General features: G+C 54.1%; 2 protein-coding genes across 2 annotated transcripts; one reads left to right on the top strand and one right to left on the bottom strand.

Moving 5' to 3' along the window:
* The first annotated feature begins 202 nt into the window (after positions 1 to 202).
* PKLR (pyruvate kinase L/R) lies at positions 203 to 7321 on the top strand. The gene is made up of 11 exons (XM_059933359.1): positions 203 to 302; positions 1332 to 1514; positions 3704 to 3795; positions 3893 to 4024; positions 4174 to 4360; positions 4708 to 4978; positions 5101 to 5251; positions 5555 to 5707; positions 5802 to 5968; positions 6306 to 6487; positions 7120 to 7321. The coding sequence occupies exons 1-11, from the start codon at positions 203 to 205 to the stop codon at positions 7224 to 7226; spliced, it is 1725 nt and encodes a 574-aa protein (XP_059789342.1). The 3' UTR covers positions 7227 to 7321.
* A 1977-nt stretch (positions 7322 to 9298) lies between these two features.
* On the bottom strand, positions 9299 to 18524 carry HCN3 (hyperpolarization activated cyclic nucleotide gated potassium channel 3). Its single transcript, XM_059933149.1, has 8 exons — positions 17938 to 18524; positions 14516 to 14945; positions 13407 to 13568; positions 12772 to 12990; positions 12232 to 12378; positions 11571 to 11811; positions 10524 to 10688; positions 9299 to 10005 (listed from the first exon to the last, which is right to left on the bottom strand). The coding sequence occupies exons 1-8, from the start codon at positions 18225 to 18227 to the stop codon at positions 9299 to 9301; spliced, it is 2361 nt and encodes a 786-aa protein (XP_059789132.1). The 5' UTR covers positions 18228 to 18524.
* Between the last annotated feature and the right edge of the window lie 1637 nt (positions 18525 to 20161).

Below are 20161 nucleotides of genomic sequence, written 5' to 3'. Positions count from 1 at the left end.
TGGATGAGAGAGGGGGGATGCCAGAATACAGGGGCAGAGAGCCAGCAGGTCTGGGGGAGGGACTCTGTGTGGGGACAGGGGTGGCCTATTGGGTGTGCCCCTTTTCTTTTCTCTGGCGCCCTTCGATAAGACCAGCAGTTTTGTTATCCTCTCCCCCTCTCTCTCCACAGTCCGGGCAGCCCCACCTCCACATTTTGGAAGCATGTCAGTGCAGGACAACATGCGACCCATGTGGCTTTGGTCATGGATCTCTAAGTCCCAAAGGGATTTAGCAAAGTCCATCCTGACTGGGGCTCCAGGAGGTAAGAAGGGGCCACAGATGCCATTGAAGAGAAGGGGAAAACGAGGGTAGAAATCAGGAGTGGGGTGGGGATGTACAAATGATCCATATCTGCTGCTGGCTACGAGGTATTTGGGGAGGATCTGTGTTCATCGGAGTCTCCCCTGTGTTAATTTATGGACCCTGGTCTGGGCTTCTTCTCCCAGCCCCAGTAGGCAGGGCAGAGGGGAGCTCGCAGCATGGGAGCCACGGGGTATTCTCGTGGCTCCTGGACTCTGGCCCCTGGTGCACAGGGCTTCCAGTGACAAGGGAGACACTGGTGACATTTTAACCAGGATGCAGAACTGACCCCCAGCCCAGCTGGGCCTCATGCCTCTGATAGCTTGACAGTGTGGATCAGACCCCCAGAGATAGGCGTGCAGTGGCATGGAGGGTGCGGCTGGCAGTGGGGCTCCTCTTCCTCTGGGCTGGGCTGGGTCAAGCTACTGGGACCTCAGGACCTGGAGTAGCACTGAAGGGGCTGAGGAAACTCAGAGGAGGGGGTGGGAGGCCAGCCACTTGCCCGGGGTTGGAAGGAAGAATACAGGGACCTTAGGAGAGGGAACTGCGTGATTCTCGGCCTGGAAATGAGGGGCCACTGTGAACTAGATAGCAAGGGGGTGCTGAGGCTGAGAGAAGTCAGCAGCTAAAGGGCAAGAAATCGGGGGTTGTGAGGGATCAGATAGCTGGGTGATCAAGAACTTGAGCCTGGAGTTAGTCAGACCTGGATGGGAATCCCATCTCTGTTAGTTAGAACTGTATGGCCTTGGGCAATTTATTTAACCTTTCTCAGCCTCTGTTTCCTTACCTATAAAATGGGGATAATTACAGAGCATTTAACAGTACCTGCTTCCTAGCATCCTTGTGACTAAACAAGATAACGTATGCATAATGCCCAGCTCATAAGAAGACTCAACAAAAACTGGAGAACCGAGGCAAGGAATAGAGACTGTGCTGAGATGAAAGGATGGGGAGGAGAAGCAGATGCCCACGCAGCCCCCTTCTACTGCAGGACCAGCGGGGTACCTGCGGCGGGCTAGTGTGGCCCAGCTGACCCAGGAGCTGGGCACTTCCTTCTTCCAGCAGCAGCAGCTGCCAGCTGCTATGGCAGACACCTTCCTGGAACACCTCTGCTTGCTGGACATCGACTCCGAGCCTGTGGCCGCTCGCAGTACCAGCATCATTGCCACCATTGGTAAGCGCCCTCTATCTGCTCCTGCAGCATCACAGGGCCTCTTGGGTGTTTCTCAAGGTGCTTCCTCATCTTTTGTGTCCTTTGAGATTTCTCCCTGTTTGACTGAGGTCATTCATTCAACAAATATTTGTTGAGCGCTTGGTAGACAAGCTTCTGGGTCCTGGGAGTAGATCAGTGAAACGAAATAAACAGACAAAGATCCCTACCCTTGGGGAGCTGACAATCTAGCTGGGTGGGACAATAATTAATAAACATAATAAATTATTTTAAAAAATAAGGGAATTATTTAGTATGTTAGAAACTGATAAGTACTATGGAAAACAAAAAAAAGAAAAGAAGAATCAAGGATGGTAAGGGGCATCAGGATGCAAGGGCAGGAGGGAGGTTGCAGTCCTAATAGAGAGTCAGGGTAGCCATTGTTGAGAAAATTAGACCTGAGCAAAGACTTGAGGGAGATGAGAAAATGAGCCATGCAGATGTCTGGGGGAAGAGATTTCTAGGCAAAGGGAACAGTCAACGCCAAGGCCCTAAGTCAAGGAGGCTGGAAACCATCAAGGGGAAGAGTAGCAGAAAGGAAGAGGTTGGGGGAAAGGGAAGATCATGTAGGGCTTAGCAGGCCATTTTTAGAATTTGAGTTGAGTTTTCCTCCAAGTATGATGGGAAACTACTGCAGAGTTTTGAGCAGGGGAATGACATGCTCTTACTTATGTCTTAACAGAACCACCCTGGCTGCAATATTTGAAAATAGACTGGGGGTGGGGGTGGGGTAATACTGTGGAGAGCTACAGTATTTCTGGCTTAGAACAGGTGGTAGCAGTGGAGCTGGTGAGAAGTGATCAGATTCTGAATGTATTTTGAAGGTAGAGCCAACAGAATATGATGGATTGGATACGGGGTGGGGGTGAGGGTGAAAAAGGAGTCAAGGATTACTCCCAGGTTTTTGGCGTGAGGGACTAGAAGAATGCATTATCAAATGAGCAGGAAAGGCTGTGGTGGAAAGGTTTAGGGGGGAAGAGATCAGTTCAATTTGAGGCATGTTGAGTTTGAGAGGCATATTAGACATGCAAGTGTGATACAGAGTAGGCAATCAGATACACAACTCTGGGTTTGGGAAAGGGGTCTGAACTGGAGATATAAATTTGGGAGCTGTTGGCATATTGATGGTATTTAAAGCCATGAGACTAGTTGAGACCACAAAGGGAGTGAAGGTAAAAGGAGCATCTAATGTTAAGGGGGGTAAAGAGCAAGAGGGGCTGAAAAGGAGCAGCCAGTGAGGTAGGAGTAAACCAAGAGAGGGTGGTGTCCTGGAGGCCAAGTGAAGAAGGGACATCAAGGATGTGTCAAATGCTGCTGATGGACCAGCTAAGATGAGGACTGAGAACTGACCATTAGATTTAGCAACGACACAGGTTTTCGGTGACCTTGACAAGAATAGATGTAGTGCAGAGTGGGTACAAGGAGAATAGGCGGAGGGGAATTGGAGGCAGCAAGTACAGAGATAACTCTTGCAGTGAATTTTGCTGCGAAGGCGAGCAAAGGAATAGGGCTGTAGCTAGAGGGGGAACTGGGATTAGGAGTTGTTTTTTTTTTTTTTTGGATGAAAAATAACAGCAGGTTTACATGTTGATGGGAATGACCTAACAAAAAAGGAAAACACTGATGACACAGAGGACTGGGGAATGGCTGAATCTGTTTTTGAGCAGGTGAGAAGGAGACCCAGTGCACAAGTGGAAGAACTGGCTTTAGGGAGGGACTGGAGAGGTTGGTCAACTGGGTCTCAGTTACACAGCCATCCTATCAGCAGAGCAGGGATGGGATAGAACTCGACTCTCCTCAGTCCAATGTGAGGCCTCTCAGCTCTAAAGCCTGGTACCCCAAATGCCCTCACCTGGCACCCAACCACTTCTCCTACGCTGGGGTTACCTCCACACCGCAGGACTTAACATCACTGCCAACACAGTTACCTCAGGCCTGGCTGAGCCCACCTTTCTAGGGCCTCACAGTGCAAGGAGGCGTGTGTTAGCTGGAGAGGGGAACGGAGTTTCTGACCTGCGAGCAGGGGTGGCGTCAGGGAACAAAGGTCAGGTAACAGTACTTCTGTGGCCTGGGGCAGCTCTGAGGGTGGTGATGGGTTCACCTGTCTCTCAGGTTTGGGGAGAAAATTGTCTGAGTGGGATCTCTGGTTCCAGGGCCGGCATCTCGCTCCGTGGAGCGCCTCAAGGAGATGATCAGGGCCGGGATGAACATTGCGAGACTCAACTTCTCCCACGGCTCCCATGAGGTTCAGGGCGGGGCCGCGGGGAGGCGCGCGGGGCTAGAGGATGCCCCAGGGTCCCGGCCACCTTCCCCTGAAATCCTCCCTCTGTTCCCATCCCCAGTACCATGCTGAATCCATCGCCAACGTCCGGGAGGCGGTAGAGAGCTTTGCAACTTCCCCGCTCAGCTACCGACCCGTGGCCATCGCTCTGGACACCAAGGGACCGGAGATACGCACTGGGATCCTGCAGGGGGTGAGAGGCGACCTGCGACCCGCCCTGTCTTGGGGACCGGGAAGGGGGCGGTGCGGCGCGGAGGCAGTTGCCCGGAGGGCGGAGCGTGGGGAGGGGCCGGCCCTCACCGAGGCAGGCAGAACTCAGTCCTCCTCTGGCCCCGCCCCTAGGGCCCTGCGTCGGAAGTGGAGCTACTGAAGGGCTCCCAGGTGCTGGTGACTGTGGACCCGGCGTTCCGGACGCGGGGGGACGCGAACACCGTGTGGGTGGACTACCCCAATATCGTCCAGGTCGTGCCGGTGGGGGGCCGCATCTACATTGACGACGGGCTCATCTCCCTAGAGGTCACGAAAATCGGTGCGGACGCGCCTTCCGCCTGGCCCTGCGCAATGCGCGCACTCTCTTACTTTTGGCTCCCGCATTCGCCTTTCACACCCACCACACCTTCCCCTGGCCACCCGTCCTGCCAGCCCCCGGCATCCAGACTCCTGGGCTCACCCTGGGTTGGGGCTGGACTGGCGGGTTAGTAGTTTCTTCCACAGAAGTCCGCCCTGTGCCTATTCGGTGCAGAGTCCAGGCCGAGGACCAAGAAACGAATAGGACTCGGTTCCGCTCTCTTGGGGGTCCAATCCTCGTGTTCCCGCTGCCGTGACTAAGCCCCCGGCCTCACCCCTGACCTCAGCTGACTCTTTCCATGCCCGTAGGTCCAGAGGGGCTGGAGACCCAAGTGGAGAATGGCGGTGTCCTGGGCAGCCGGAAGGGCGTGAACTTGCCGGGGGCCCAGGTGGACCTGCCCGGGCTGTCCGAGCAAGATGTCCAGGACCTGCGCTTCGGGGTGGAGCATGGCGTGGACATCATCTTTGCCTCCTTTGTGCGGAGAGCCAGCGACGTTGCTGCCGTCCGGGCTGCTCTGGGGCCGGAAGGACAGGGCATCAAGATCATTAGCAAAATCGAGAACCACGAAGGCGTGAAGAAGTGAGCCTTGGTCTTTGTTCCCATCAGGCCCTACCCATCCCTATCGCCCCTCCCCTTCTCCTGCCTGCCTCTCCCTGGCATCTCCTGGCTCTTCCCCAGCCCTGACTCCCCCAACCGCCCAGGTTTGATGAAATCCTGGAGGTGAGCGACGGCATTATGGTGGCACGGGGTGACCTGGGCATTGAGATCCCAGCCGAGAAGGTTTTCCTGGCTCAGAAGATGATGATTGGCCGTTGCAACTTGGCGGGAAAGCCCGTTGTCTGTGCTACACAGGTCTGGAATGAGCCCTGGGGGCAGGGCCCTCTGTGGGTCTGGGGACACCTGAAGGTGAATACCCACATCTTAGGTCTCTAGCACGTTTTGCTGTCCAGTGTTTGACCCTCAAACAACAAAGCTAGGAAGAGATACTGTGACCCCCATTTTCAGGTGAGGAAACAGAATAGCCATCACATAGTCTGTGAGTGTGACCCTGGCTTTAGGGGCCTTCAGAGAGTGTGGGAGTCCGAGAAGTAGTTCAGGGCAGGGTCCCCAGTCAGAGTATGACTTCTACAGCTCTGACATCCAGATGTCCCCCAGATGCTGGAGAGCATGATCACTAAGCCTCGGCCAACCCGGGCAGAGACGAGTGATGTGGCCAATGCCGTGCTGGATGGGGCAGACTGCATCATGCTGTCGGGGGAGACTGCCAAAGGCAACTTTCCTGTGGAGGCTGTAAAGATGCAGCATGCGGTAGGAGCTCAGAATGCAAGGCAAATGGGCTGGAAAACCACATCCCTTCCAGGTCCCAATAGCCCTGCCCAGCCTGACCCCCTGGTGCCCACAGATTGCCCGGGAGGCAGAGGCTGCCGTGTACCACCGGCAGCTCTTTGAGGAGCTGCGCCGGGCGGCACCACTGAGCCGGGATCCCACCGAGGTCACCGCGATTGGCGCTGTGGAGGCTGCCTTCAAGTGCTGTGCTGCTGCCATCATCGTGCTGACCACAACTGGCCGGTGAGGGGGACACTGGGAACGCCAAGACAGGGCTTTGGGCCAAGGGCAGGCTGGGATGGGCCCCAGGCTTGGGTTTTGTCTCATCATCAGAGGAGAGGCAGCTATGGGAGCTGGAGGCCTAGAGAGGCAGATCTTGTGATATTTTTTAAAAATCATCTCATATCTTCCTGGTGTGGTAAGAAAGGCGGGTATTCTTATACCCACTTTACAGGTGAGAAAACTAAGGCCCAGAAAAATATGATGACTTACCTAGGGTCACACAGCTTATTGCTGGCACCTGGAACCAGAACCCAACACTCTTTCACTCTTCTGGGCTGACCTTGTCTGCCTCCTTCAGCTCAGCCCAGCTTCTGTCTCGGTACCGACCTCGGGCAGCAGTCATTGCTGTCACCCGCTCTGCCCAGGCTGCCCGCCAGGCCCACTTGTGCCGAGGAGTCTTCCCTGTGCTCTACCTTGAACCTCCAGAGGCCATCTGGGCAGACGATGTGGATCGCCGAGTCCAATTTGGCATTGAAAGTGGTGAGCCACCTAAACTCCTTCCTCATCCACCCCTGGATTTGTATCATGAGTCCTCCAACCCCACGCCCCACACCCACCCAAAAGGGCCTTGCCTCTCTCCTCTGGTCCCAGATTTTCTCTGTGAGATTCACTAAGACTGAGATATTTGGGCTTCCAGGGGTGGGGGGAACGTGCTGAGGGAGGAGGGCAGAGGGAGAGAGGCCAGGGGTCAGGGCCATCCCTAAGAAGTCGGCACAGCTGCTGCCTGCACCAGGTGGCTAGAGCCAGGCCTGACCCAAGGAGCAAGAGGTGAAAAGAGAAAGGTGAACCCAGTCCCCTGCAGCTGCAACTAAAATCTAATTGACAATTGGCTATGCTCATACCCCACCTCTTCCTATCAGCATAGCAACACAGGTAGACAGACTTGCTACTTAGCAACATGCCACCCCACGGGCATACGTGCAGCTCTGATATACAACAGTGGTCACATTCCTGCGGTGCCACCTGTGGGACACACTGTACAGTTTGCCTCGGGCCCCTCATTCCCTACCGAGTGGGCTTGAAGAGGCGAAGGATGGTAGCTCGTTCTCATTACAGGGCTGGCCTGGGTTCCTCAATGGCTGATTAGCATCTTCTCCCCTTCCTCCTCCCAGGAAAGCTCCGTGGCTTCCTCCGTTTTGGGGACCTGGTGATTGTGGTGACAGGCTGGCGACCGGGCTCCGGCTATACCAACATTATGCGGGTGCTGAGCGTAACCTGAGGTGCCCCTCCTCCTCTGACCGAGCCAGCCCTGGACCCGTCCCTCCTTTCTGCTCCCTCCTACAGCCCCACATCTAAGTCTTCTCTACTCCCAATCCTCCCTAGCCTAGGCCACATCTGCCATCCAGGGTGCCCCCTCCCCCTCTCCATTTTGCACAGGCCTTGAAAGTCTGTATCCAATTAAGCACTGGCCATCCAACAGCACCAATGGTACATTCCCTGCATCTGATACTCTCAACTGGTCCCTAAAATACTCTGAGCCTTTAATCCAGCTTAACTGATTAATTCTATCCCCCCAGTCTTCCTGTACCTGGGGGCAGAGGTGAGGGGAACAGGACAATCATGTCCACAGTCTCCACAAAATCTCTATTTAAAAAATATTTCACATCCATGCAGTTTGACGTTCTCATATGTGGCCCTCATGATAATCTAGGCATCCCCCGAGGAGAGTGCCACCTCTTTCTTCATTGTCACTGTCAGTGATATCAAAGCACCACCCTTTTGGGGAAGCTAGGGTAGATGGAAGCCGGGGAGCCCCGAGAGCCAGACGGGCTCATCCTGTCACTGTCTCTACCACCTCTAGGCTGGCAGGCCGCTCCCTGGCTGCTCTCATACCCACCTCATGCCTTGCTGGGTCAGGTGTCCTGCTACCTCCTCCTGTACCCCAGAATGCCCACTTTGTTCCCACACACAAGCCAGGAGCCAAAACAAGTGTCTCTATTTTCTTTTTAAACCTAGGTGTTTGGAAGCAATATAAAACCTCTCCCACACACCCAGAACCCCAGAACTGCCCACCCAGGAGAAAAGGAGATTTAGGGTCCTGGCCCCTCATTCTTTGATGCTGTAGAGTAGGTGTGGGGACAGAGGGGTGGGGTAGGGGGTTTCTCTTGTCCCCGAGAAGGCAGAGGTACTGGCTAGCCTGCCCTTCCCCAGGCTTGGATACCTCGGGCCCTCCCCTTACTCCTGCACCAGCAGCAAACTCAGTAGAAAGGAAAAAAAACCTAAAAATAAGAACAGTCCTCCTCTCCCTCTCAGGTGGCCTTCCTGCTCCTACCTAGTTAGGGAGAGGGCTCAAGTATTGCCACTGATGGGAGTTGGGCAAGGACCACAAGAGCTGGCATGGAGGGGCTCTGCCCATTCCTGTCTCCTTACCAGGAGGGGACGGGAGGGATGGATAAATGAATGGGTAAATAAAATGAATTGATAATAAATAAAATTAGCAAATGAGTGAATAAATACAGTTATTAAATGATTGAATAAATAAGAGTAAATAAATAAGGAAGGGAGCAAGGAAAGAAAACATTCCATCTAAGGATTCACTTGCCCCCAACCTGGGGGGAATCTACGCTGGCACACTAAATAAGGGGGCGTCAACAATCCCTTAGCTTCAAGGGGGCCATCACTGGGACAGGGGCATAGGGAGGAGGTGGCTCCCAGTTTACAAAAAGGCAGTTCTACCACAGAGACGGAGAGTGCAAGGAACTTGTCAGGAGATGTGTGTTCCCACTCAGGGGGTATAGACGGGGAGGGTCCACGCGTGGCAGTAAAGCTGGATGCCCACACCAGGGACCCAAGACGTTTGTTGACAGCAGCGGGGGAACAAGTAATTGGCAGTGCCCAGCTATGCTAGCGGACAGGAAGATAACCATGCCAGGCAGAACCTGCAAGGTCATGGGCAGGAAAACAGAGACATCTAGTTACTTGGCAGTGATGGTGGTGGCAAGTACTTGTGCTTAGTAAGATGGGATCATGGGCCCAGGCCTGCACCTGGCAGGACCATGGCTAGGGGAATACCCTCATCAGAGGGCTTGGAGTCACTTCTACTTGGCAGTGGAGACATACAGCGTCTGGTACAGTGCCTTGAACATGGTAGGCGCTAAGTATCTTTGAGGAATGGGTGAATGGATTAGGAGGATGTCAGGTTGCAGGGCGCCTGAGCTGAGAACAGAGACCATCTTCTTGGTACTAAGGGGAGATACTCCCATAGGGCACTGTTTCAGGTCCCCTTGGTGTCCCCAAGAGGCGTCTGCCCTCTGGCACATGCTACTGCACCTGAGAGCTTACCCAAAGGTTTCACATGTTGGAAGAGAGCTGGGGGCCCCGGGGAGTGGCTGGCTCAGGCACTGATGGCCTGGGGGGCTGGGCTGTCCCTGGAGGCTTAGCCAGGAGCCCTGAGGGGGGCAGGCGTTCACTTCCTGAGCCCTTACACCCAGGAGAGCCATCACCTGCCGCCCGCTGAGGCAGAGAGGGCTGGGAGGCTGAGAGTGGGCGGCCCCGAGGTCCTAGTCGCCGTCCACCTCCTCCCGGGGGAGGCCCCAGCAGTGACACCTGGGAGCGCCCAGCCCGGGACAGGCTGGCATGGAGGGTTCGGGCCGGTGGGGCCGGCAGGCGGGAGGTGGATGCCCAAGGCCCCCGGGCCAGCAGAGGGCCGGCTCGGACAGGGACAAGTGGGGAGGCTGGGGAGCCTGCTCCTGCTGATCTTCGGGCAGAGCGAGCAAGGAGGGTGACTGGAGAGTCAGGGGAGAGGGGGAGAGGGCCCCGCTGGTGCGTCAGGGCAATGGCCACATTGGAGGTCACGGCGGCTGCTTGCAGGGGTGCGTGCACTAGTGGCTCCCACAGCACCGGCTTTCCGCTGAGCCGAGCTCCTGTGCCTGGGGCCAGGCCCCGAACGCCCCGAGCCATATCCCTGTCGTGCTGCACCAAGTGCTGCTCCATGATGCCCCCGCTGCTGCCTGGACTTGGCTCAGAGCGCTTCCGCTGCAGTATGGAATTCTTCTTGCCTAGAAATTGTCCCGCGGGAAGGAGTTAAGGATAGGAAAGGAATCCAAGATGAAGGTTGGATATCAAAAGTATGAGGGTAAAAAAAAAAAAAAAAAAAAGTATGAGGGTAACAAGATGGAGTCAAGGGATGGTGGTGGGGTGAAGGTAGGGGATAGGGGTCAAGAGTATGGAGATGGAGTTGGGGGATGGAGATTGGGAGATGGGGGTTGGAGGAAGAGGGTCAGGGGATGAGAGTATGTACCAGAGATGGTGAGGGTCAGGGACTGGTACTCAGGGAAGGAGGATTCAAGGCATGGGAACTTGGGGTGATATCTCCAGGGGTAGGAGATGCTGAGTGGTAAGGACAGGGAGCCACAGTGTTGAAAGCCCTATTGGGGCATTTGCTGGGACTAGGTTGGCCTGGGGTGTGATGCTGAGGCGCTGGAGCCTGGACCCTGGGACGCTGGGGACTCCTTGCTATGGACAAGGGGTGAGGGCACAGCCTGGACCCAGGGCAGACAGGGTGGACAGGCCTCACCAATGCGGCGCAGCCGATCCATGGCCACTGTCTCGAAGGCCCGGCGCATCATGGGGAACTCCTCGAGCACGGCGTTGAAATGGTCCACGCTGAGCGAGTAGAGGCGGCAGTAGGTGTCAGCACGCACACTGGCTGTGCGTCGGCCCCGAGTCAGCAGACAGATTTCTGGTGAAGTTGGGAGGAGGCCTTCAAAACCACTGTCCACAGAACTCCCTCTCACTGGGCCTGCAGCAGCTGACCCAGATTCCTCAGGCTCCTCCCCAGATGGGAGAAACTAACGATTACCCACCCACCCAGGGTCCCTAAATGCTCCAAGCATGGTCACTCTCCAGACCTGCATAATTACTGTCCTTCTCATTCTGTCCAAATTAAAGCTGATAACCAGGCAGCTCTTGCTGGCCCCCAGACACCTAGTTATTCCACTCCACTTTAATTCCCAACCCACCTCCACTGCTTTAGCCCAAGGGGTAGGCCTGGGGCAGTGCCCTCTGTGTGCCCTCCCCTCCCACCCCTTTGAAGGAACACCAAGGGCAACCCAGAAGGAGAAAAGCAGTGCCAAAGCGCAAAGGGTAACACAATGGGGATGTTGGAAGGTGGTGGGTGATTTGGGGACTGAGAGAATATATGAGCCTCAAATCACTTTGGGTAGCAGCTGGCAGAACTGCCCCCACTGCCACAGGCTGGGTCCCTGATTCATACCACCAAGGCATTCCACAAGGGAGCCACAGAGGTCAAGCCCCTGGGACAGCACTGCTTTATTCCTATCTTTCCCTCATGGAAATCTCATGAGATCCTTGGATTTCACTGCTTAAGGGTTCTAAAAGGCCCACTGGCCCAGTAATTTTCAACCTGGCTATACATTGGAATCTCTTAAGAAGCTTTTAAAAATACAGAACTCCAGACCCCAGACCCAGAGATTCTGATTGAATAGGCCTGGGGAGGAGCTGGAACTCTATGATCCTGCAGCACAGCCAGGTGAAGACCCTGATCCAGGGGAGCAGTTGCCCTCTGCTCCAGACCCCCCGACCCTCCCTGAGGCCTGCTGACCCCCAAAGTATGATCCATCAGTGAGGCGGGTGTCCCGGGCGCCACGTGCCAGCACACTGAGCAGCCCATGCTGGATGAAGTACATCTTCCTGCCCACGGAGCCCTCACGCACCACGAGGTCCCCCGGCTGGAAGACCTCAAAGCGTAGCTTGGTGAGCACGGCCGTGACGAAGCTGGGGTCGGCGTGGGCGAACAGCGGCATGTGGGCTACGAGGCCCCGGCAGGTGAAGTTAATGATCTCCTGGGCAGGGGAGGGGCCTGTCAGGCAGGCTGTGCCCCCTGCCCCGAGGTGCCCCCATCGAGCTCATCTGTCTCCAGAAGCCCCACCCCTGGGGTCATGATCTGCCAAAGGACGGGTATGCTTCAGTGGGCCTGGGACAATCTCTAAGCTCCTACCATCAGAGCTCTCCCATGAGCCTTCACAGGACCATCCCCCACAAATAGAGATCCCTGCAGCCCTCCCCAGTATATTTCACCCCATAAGAGCTTCAAGAAAGACCCTAGCCCCTAAAAGTCCTGCAAAGGCCTGACCTCCCATGGGGCCCTCTGTAGGCCCCACTCCCTTTAGGTGCACCTGCTGACCAATAGCCCCCACCCCAGATGGCATCCCAGAAGCCCAGGTCCTTGAAGAGCCTCCCTCCAGGGCCCCGCCCAGTCCCACCTCCCGAAGCGGTTCGCTCAGCTCTCCTAGGATGCTTTCCTCATCAAACATCTTGCCCTGGTAGCGGTGCTCGTAGTACTCATGGATGCGCTGCCGTGTGTCAGCTGGCAGCTTGTGGAAGGACATATACTGCTCCACCTGCTTGTACTGGAGAGCCAACCGATGGCCAGCAGGCAAGAAAACACAGAGACAGATATGGAGCCAGAACGGTGTGTGGGGAGCGGTGTGTGAAGGAAGGTCACAGACGTGGGCCAAACCCAGAGGGTTGAAACATGGAGGCAGAAGGGTATATAGATAATGGTGGATACAGGGAGGACACAGAGCACAATCACAGGAAAAGCCAGACATGGGCGGGTGGGGGGGGGGGGGTCCAAGGACAGGTGCATTGGTCCAAACAAGGAACAGGTACACACATGGCACAAATAGACATGGGGCAAGGCAGGACACAGAGATCCAACAAGGGCATGCGTCAGAATGGGCTCCAAGTTGAGCTACCCAGCCTCCAGCACCCCTCCCCTGCCTTCTCCTGCCCCTGCTGACCTTCTCCTGGTACTGGCGCCGAGAAGAGTCCAGGGACTGGATGAGGGCGGTGGCGTGGCCGATGAACATGGCGTAGCACGTGGCGCCCACGATCATGCTGAGCATGGTGAGCCAGACGTCGGGCATGCCTACAGGTGCCTGCTGCCCGTAGCCAATGCAGAGCATGTGGCTCATGGCCTTGAACAGGGCGTGGGAATACTGGCGGCCCCATGAGTGGTTCTGGGGGGGCAGAGTGTATTGCAGAGCTGGGCATAGACCCCTCAGAGCCTCATTCTCCTCCTGCCCCCTCTTCTCTTTCAGTCCTTCTGTCTGCCCCCTTCTACTTTAGACCTGCCTGCTGGGGGAGGAACTTAGGTTTGGTTCTGGGGGGCCTGAGACAGAAGGGGCCTCTTTTACAGCATGGGGGCTGCAGTTTCTGCCTAGGTTTCCTTCCCTGCCTGCTCCCTCCAACACACAAACACTTCTTCTGGGCCTCTTTCCACTCTCCTCTCACCTCCCCACCTCCTCACTCCTGTCTTCTCTCTTGGCCATCTCTCCATCATCTCCCACCTCCTGCCCCCTTTGTTCATCCCTCCTGCTCAGGGAGAAGAGCGCTTGGAAGGCCCAGGAGGGGCTGAGCTGTGGGGAGTTCTCACCACCATATGGTTGATGGAGACCCAGCAGTCGGGAGGGAAGTCCTGCAGCATGGGGACCAGGAACTGCAGACAGCCATCCCAGTGACATAGCAGCAGCATCATTCCGATGAGGTTGAAGATGCGAACCACAGCACTGGCCAGGTCATAGGTCATGTGAAAGATCTGAGGAGTCCGAGGAGGGGCTGCTGTGGACAGGAACCCCTCTCTGCCAGTACTTCTCCATTCCTGGCCTTGCAAATACTCTCTTTGAATTTCTCTCTAGCCCCGGCCCTCATGAATGTTAAAACTGTGGCTATTATTCACTCGTATAGAGCTTTACAGCGAATAGAGCTAATACAAAGGAGGTTGTATTACCACTCTCATCTTATAAAAAGGAAAATCGATGCCAATCATGTGCCCCAAATCACACAGCAAGTGTCACAGCAGAGACTCAAAAAGGTCTGCTGCACAAGTTGCCCAAGTGTAGCCTGGGAAAGAGGAGAGAGGGCATTTCACAGTGTAATGTCCCCAGGGCATATATAATGATTAATGCCAGAAGTCCTCTTCCCCTCCAATAATAAAAATAATAATAGGTAATTTACTGAGAACTTACTATGTGCCAGGCACTGTTCTAGGTGCTTTACAGGTATTCACTCCTTTAATCCTTACAACCTTATCATATGTAAGTATATTTAACATTTTCATTTTATAGAAGGGGAAACCAAGTCTCATACAGTAAACAGTAAAACTGGGATCTGACCACAAGCAATGATATTGCAGAGCCCACACTCTGAACCACTAAACTCTGCTGCTGTCCTGAAGCTGAAACTCAAGCCTCTCCCACACTCTGCAATTCTTAACTTCTCTCCTACACCTTCCTCCCAGAGTCCAACTAACCCTCAAGTGTTTGTCCAGCAGTTGTACTCCACCCTCCTGCACCACCACCTTCTCACCTTGGGGACCCATCCCCTGAACACTCATTCTGTCCCTGCTTCTCCTCTACCAACTTTGGAGACAGCCCTCCCTTGGAAGCCCCACCCATCTGCCCCACCCCATAAAGTCACCAGGAGCCCCACCCATATCGCTGTCTGGAGTAGTCTGCGAGCCCCCTGCCCACCTCCCCACCCCACCTCCTCCCACTGGTGTATGTAGCGGATGAGGCGGGAAAGGCGGAGCAGCCGCAGCAGGCTGAGGATCTTGGTGAAACGCACGATGCGCAGGGCCCGAGCTGTTTTGTAGACCTCAGTGTCCAGTCGTGGCTCCAGCTCCACCACCAGGAAAATGTAATCCACAGGAATAGAGGAGATAAGGTCAACCAGGAACCAGGTGCGCAGGTAGCGTGTGCGGATGGCCCGCGGTGCCAGCAGGATCTCAGCACCCTCCTCTACCACGATGCCCGTGCGGAAGTTGAGCACCAGATCCATCAGGAAGAAAGTGTCAGAGAGGACGTTGAAGACGATCCAAGGTGGGGAGTTCTCCTCCTTGAAGAAGGTGATGCCCACAGGTAGCACAATGAGGTTCCCCACCATCAGCAGGAGCATGATCAGGTCCCAGTAAAACCTAAGGTAGGGATGGGATGGGAAGTAAGACCACAGTGATATTTCACGATGATGGTCAGCCATTAGACTAAGGGCAGATAGTCTCTCAGACAAAAGTGGGCAAGGGTGCAGAACAACAGAATGACCATTCACAGCTAGTGGGAGTGTAAATTGGGACCACCATTTGGAAAAATAGTTTGGAATTATCTAGTAAAGTTAAACATTTGCATCCCCTGCAACCCAGCAATTCTATTCCTAGGTATACACACATTCAAGGGAAAAACGTGCTCCAGGAGATATATACAGGGATAACAGCATTAAATCTGGAAATAATCCAAATGTCCATCAGTAGAAAAATGTAGATAAATAAGATAAACACAATAGACAAATAGATAAATACACCATGATACACTCATACCCTGGAATATTATACAACTGTGAAATCACCCAGCTGCAGCTACATTCCGCAGTATGAATGAATCTCACAAATTTAATGTTGAGAAACAAAAGGATACACACTGTATGATTCCACACATACAAAATTCAAAAATAGGCCAAACTAAACTGCGTCATTTAGGGATTCACAGAAAAGTGGTAAAACTATAAAGAAAAGTAAGAAAATGAGTACCAAAAGTTAGAATAGTGGGTTTGGGAAAGGAATGTAAGAGCAGTAGGGAGCCTTCTGGGGTATCAGCAATGTAGTCTCTCTTGACCTAATAGTTGTTACATGTGAGTTTGCTTTACAATTATTCTTTCATATGTGTGTGTGTGTGTGTGTGTATATATATATATATATATACTATACTATATATATATCTACCTTATATATTCACTATATATATATCTCTACTATATATATATCCCTACTAAATATACCCCTAATGTGCATATATATATTCTTTATATAGTAATATATATGTAATATCCTTACTATATGTATATGATCTATGTCACTATTATTAAATATTCTTATTATTAAATATTTTTTAAGTTAAAAAAAGATAAATACCCTGTGCTGATCTCACAGGGTTGTTGAAAAAATATGCACTGAGACAACGGATGTGACTGTGCTGTACAAGCACTAGTTGGTATTATGACTCACCCACCCTTTATCCCCAGATTTCTGAAGAGGTCGCTGCTTTCCCCATCTCTAGCTCTCTGTCCATTCCTAGTCTAGGACTTCATGCCTTCCCTAGCCTTCCCCAGCCTTCCCCACCCCATCCCTCCTCCCCAACACAGTTGGGCCCATAGTTCCTGTTTCTCTGCTGGGATCTGCTCATCTGTGTCCCGGGGTGGGGATGGTCTGTCCTGCCTCCCAACTGAACTAGCTTTTCAGGTATGCCCCTCCCTCCTCCACAGCATCTTAGACAGGGCTGCACATACAGAGAAGCTCCATAGCAGATCCTGAGACAGCAAGGCTTGAAGCTCTGCACTCCTTTCCTCCCCTAACCTCCCTGTGCCCAATGGGACTCTGGCTGAGCCCAGGCAAGGGCATGGGCAGGGGAGAGCCATACTGCTGTGGTGGAAGCTGTGAAAAGAAGAGGTCAGGAGGGAGTGAGGTGAAGCCTTCATTCAAAGAAGTTAATTGGACAATCTCAGGGTCCCAAGTAGCTATGGTGGTTTCAATTCCAGGACACACCTAGATGCAGTATCAACCCAGGACCCAGTCCCTTCCGACTCTGACTGCAAAAATCAACCCTTTCAGCCCCAGAAAGAAGTTTGGTGGTCCCCAAGTCCAGGCCTCCAGGAAGCCCTTCAGACTGTGTGATTTCCATCAAAACAAATCCTGGATCCCCTCTTCTTCTCTTTCCTGGCCACTGGAGAAATCCTGTACTGTAAGCTGGGAGAGGAGAGGGAAAGAGGGTTTGCCTAGCCATAGAGCATCTTCACAGCCTGACTCACAGGCCGTCACAAGCCTGGCGTGTGATGCAGGAGAGAGGACAGAAAAGAAGCACAATAATAAGGGGGATACATGGCTTCTGGGGATACATCTGAGGGTGAAATGGGGGAGGGGAGGGAGATCCACAGGAGACTAGAAAAGGTGCATGGTAGGGTGAGAATGAGGCAGTAAAAACGAGGGGAATGAAAGGAAAAAATGAGAGAAAGAGGAACATTTAGGGAGTGTGTATGTCTGTGGATTAAGATGATGTCTAGGTCTCCAGTTGTGTTTCCAGGCTCCTGATTCACACCTCATCCTTTCTGCTCATTTAGCTCCCCAGGTTAGGTGCTTTGCACACATCCTTGCCACATCCAGAAACTGTTCTTCATTTCCCCCAAGGACAGGGTTGCTCTCCTCCCCTAGCGACCTTGATGTAGAGGTACAGCCTGATGGGGACTATGGAATGGCCCCACCCCCACTCTTCGTTCCTTCGGTCTGGTAGTCACCTGGGCGGTGGTCATATGGGGGGTGGCCTTGCCCCTGTGTTTGTCTGAAATCGCTCTGCGTCCAGGCCCTACCCTGTCGAATGCCGCCTTCAGCACCAGGGACAGCGATCAGAACTGCTGTCTGGACACTCCCTCCTCCCCTTCCGCAGCGTCCCTATTTTTTCTGGTAGCCTGCCCTGCGGAACTAGGCGGGTGCTGGGGGTGGGAATGGGGACAGTGGGAAATAGCGGGGCTTGGTTTCTCCCTCAGGCTGACCCCGAGCCTCGGAACATGACAAAATTCCCCAGATCCCCAGCAAGCAGGACAGGAGGAGAGAGCAGTCCCTAATTCCAGTATTCCCTGTGGTGCAGGTAGGGTACCGGGTTCCTGAAACGGGAAATCCAGGTCTCTGGTGTCCGCTTGTCCCTTCCAGCGCCCCCAGAATGAAAAGTCACCAAGGACCTCCGGCTGGGGATCCTTCACCCAAGAATTCCCGGGCTAGGTTGGGGGAAGTGACTCTGTCGTGCCAACAGGGGACCCCTGGGCCGGAAATGAAGTGTCCGTGGAGGGTGGGGCGGGCCCGGCCCCCCTGTCGCGGCCCGTGAGGGTGGGATCTGTGTCCCCCGCCCTCCCTGCCGGACCCCCAGTACCGGAAGTCGCTGTAGGGGTGGATGATCCAGGCCCCCGCTGACTTGACCCGCTCCTGCTCGATTTCCACTGCTTTGTGGCTGCCGAACACGCGAAGGGAGAACTTGTTGACCGTGGGCTGGAGCAGCGTCCCGAGCTGCCTCCTCTTGGGCTCGGGCCCGGTCCCGGGCCTGGACCCAGGGATCGCATCCGAGGCCGTGGTGGTAGACGCCGGGGCAGCAGGAGGCGCCCTCTCCAGCCCAGGGGTCGCCCCATCGCTGGCCCTAGTCGTCGGCCGCTGCTCCGCCTCCATGACGCCCGTTAGCTTACACGTTTGGCCTCCTAGACCCTGCCGCGGCCATTCGGGACCCCCGACCCCTCCCGGAGTCGGAGCGGGCGCAGCCCGGCTGACTCGGAGCGGAGGCGTAGTCGGCTGGGAACCGCCAGCGCGCGGAGAGGAGGGGGTGTGTGCGACAGACTCTCCCGCGGGCGGCGGGCGGGTTGCGATGCGCCCCCTGGCGAAAGCCGAGCGAAGGCTGGGCAGGGCGGGCGGAGGCGGGGCGGACCGAGAGCCATCCCGGGAAGGGGCGGGACCAATGTAACCTGTAACCCGAGGGACCACCTGGTGGGCGTGGCTTAGCCAATGGGGGCGGTCCTCCAAGTATAGGAAGAGAAGGAGGGGAAACGCAGCCAGTGCCACGGAGAGGGCATGGTCTAGCGTTGAAGGGCTTTTATCCACTGAGTGCCAGGGAGGCGGAGCCGCCTGCGAGTGGCGGGTAAACCGGATGCTGGTTGTAGCTCGTGAGGCTCGGGAGAGCGAAGAATTGGGAACCAGTGGAAGAGATGGGGAATAGCTTTTAAAATTCTTCTTACCCACTCTCGCTTATGGACTTCCTGCGTTTCACTTTTTTCTCTCAGCACTCTCCTAGGCATACTCCTTTCTTCTGACCTCCTCCATACTGCTCCCCCTCGTATTTCATTTCCGAACTCATCTGCCAACCCTCACCAAAAGCAATTCTGCCAGTTACTGAGTGGACGCTGAGGATACAAGGATGAACACAAAGTCCTAACCATAAAGCCAGTGCTCCTCTATGCCCGCAGATGAGACAGGTAAATTACAGTGCTATGTGATGTAAAGGGCTATTTTGGGGTTTTTTTTGGCTGTGCTGCGCGGCTTGCGGGATCTTAGGTCCCCGACCAGGGATTGAACCCTGGGCCCTCGGCAGTGAAAGTGTGGAGTCCTAACCACTGGATCACCAGGGAATTCCCTGAAAGTTCTTAAATATCTCAAATTCTTCCCCTCATCTCCACTTCTTATTGTCACTGCCTTATTTCAAGCCCTCAGAATTTTTTCACCTAGATTATTTCAGACGCCTCTAAACGGGTCTCTGAACTCTCTCAGGCCAATTATTTTTCCACAGTCTGCCAGAGTTACCTTCCTAAATCCAAATGTAGCTATATCACTTGCTTAATGTCCTTCAAACTTCCCCATCTTCTATAGGATTACAGTTAAATTCCTTAGAATGACATACAAGGCCCTGCAAAATTTGGACCTAGTTTCAACAACCTTTATTGTGATAGTCCCTCTCTTGAAAGCCAGGAGTCCAATTCTGTTTAAATGTTTTGTTCTGCTTTGTCTCCAGACCTTTGCAAATATATTCTCTGCCTGCTATCCTTCTCCTCCAATTCACTTTCCAACAGTTGGTTCAGATGTCATCTCCTCTAGGAAACCTAAATAGAAACACATTTATAACTCTACTTTCCCAAGCTAGGGTCTAGTCTACAGCTTTCTTACAGTGACGAGGGCACCAGTGTTTATAACACCTCTTGTCACACAGCTGCCAACATTTGTTTACAGGTCTTTCTCTTCCATTAGACCATCGGTCCCCAACCTTTTTGGCACCAGGGACTGGTTTCTTGGAAGACAATTTTTCCACGGATGGGGGGTGGGGTGGGGGATGGTTCAGGTGGTAATGCGAGCGATGGGGGGATGGTTCAGGCAGTAGAGCGACCGGGAGCGATGGGGAATGGCAGATGAAGCTTTGCTTGGTCGCCGCCTGCCGCTCACCTCCTGCTGTGTGGCCTGGTTTCTAACAGGCCACTGACAGGACAGGTCCATGGCCCCGAGGGTTGGGGACCCCTGCGTTAGACTGTGAAGCTGTGAAGAACAAAAGCCTTACGCCTGCCACAATGCTAGACACATAGTGAACACTTAGTAAACGCTTGTTGAATAAGGGAAGTGTTCAT

The sequence above is a fragment of the Balaenoptera ricei genome, chromosome 1, assembly GCF_028023285.1.
Source record: "Balaenoptera ricei isolate mBalRic1 chromosome 1, mBalRic1.hap2, whole genome shotgun sequence".
Taxonomy (NCBI): Eukaryota; Metazoa; Chordata; class Mammalia; order Artiodactyla; family Balaenopteridae; genus Balaenoptera; species Balaenoptera ricei.
The sequence above is the reverse complement of the archived record's forward strand: the minus strand, read 5'-3'. Positions and strand labels throughout refer to the sequence as shown.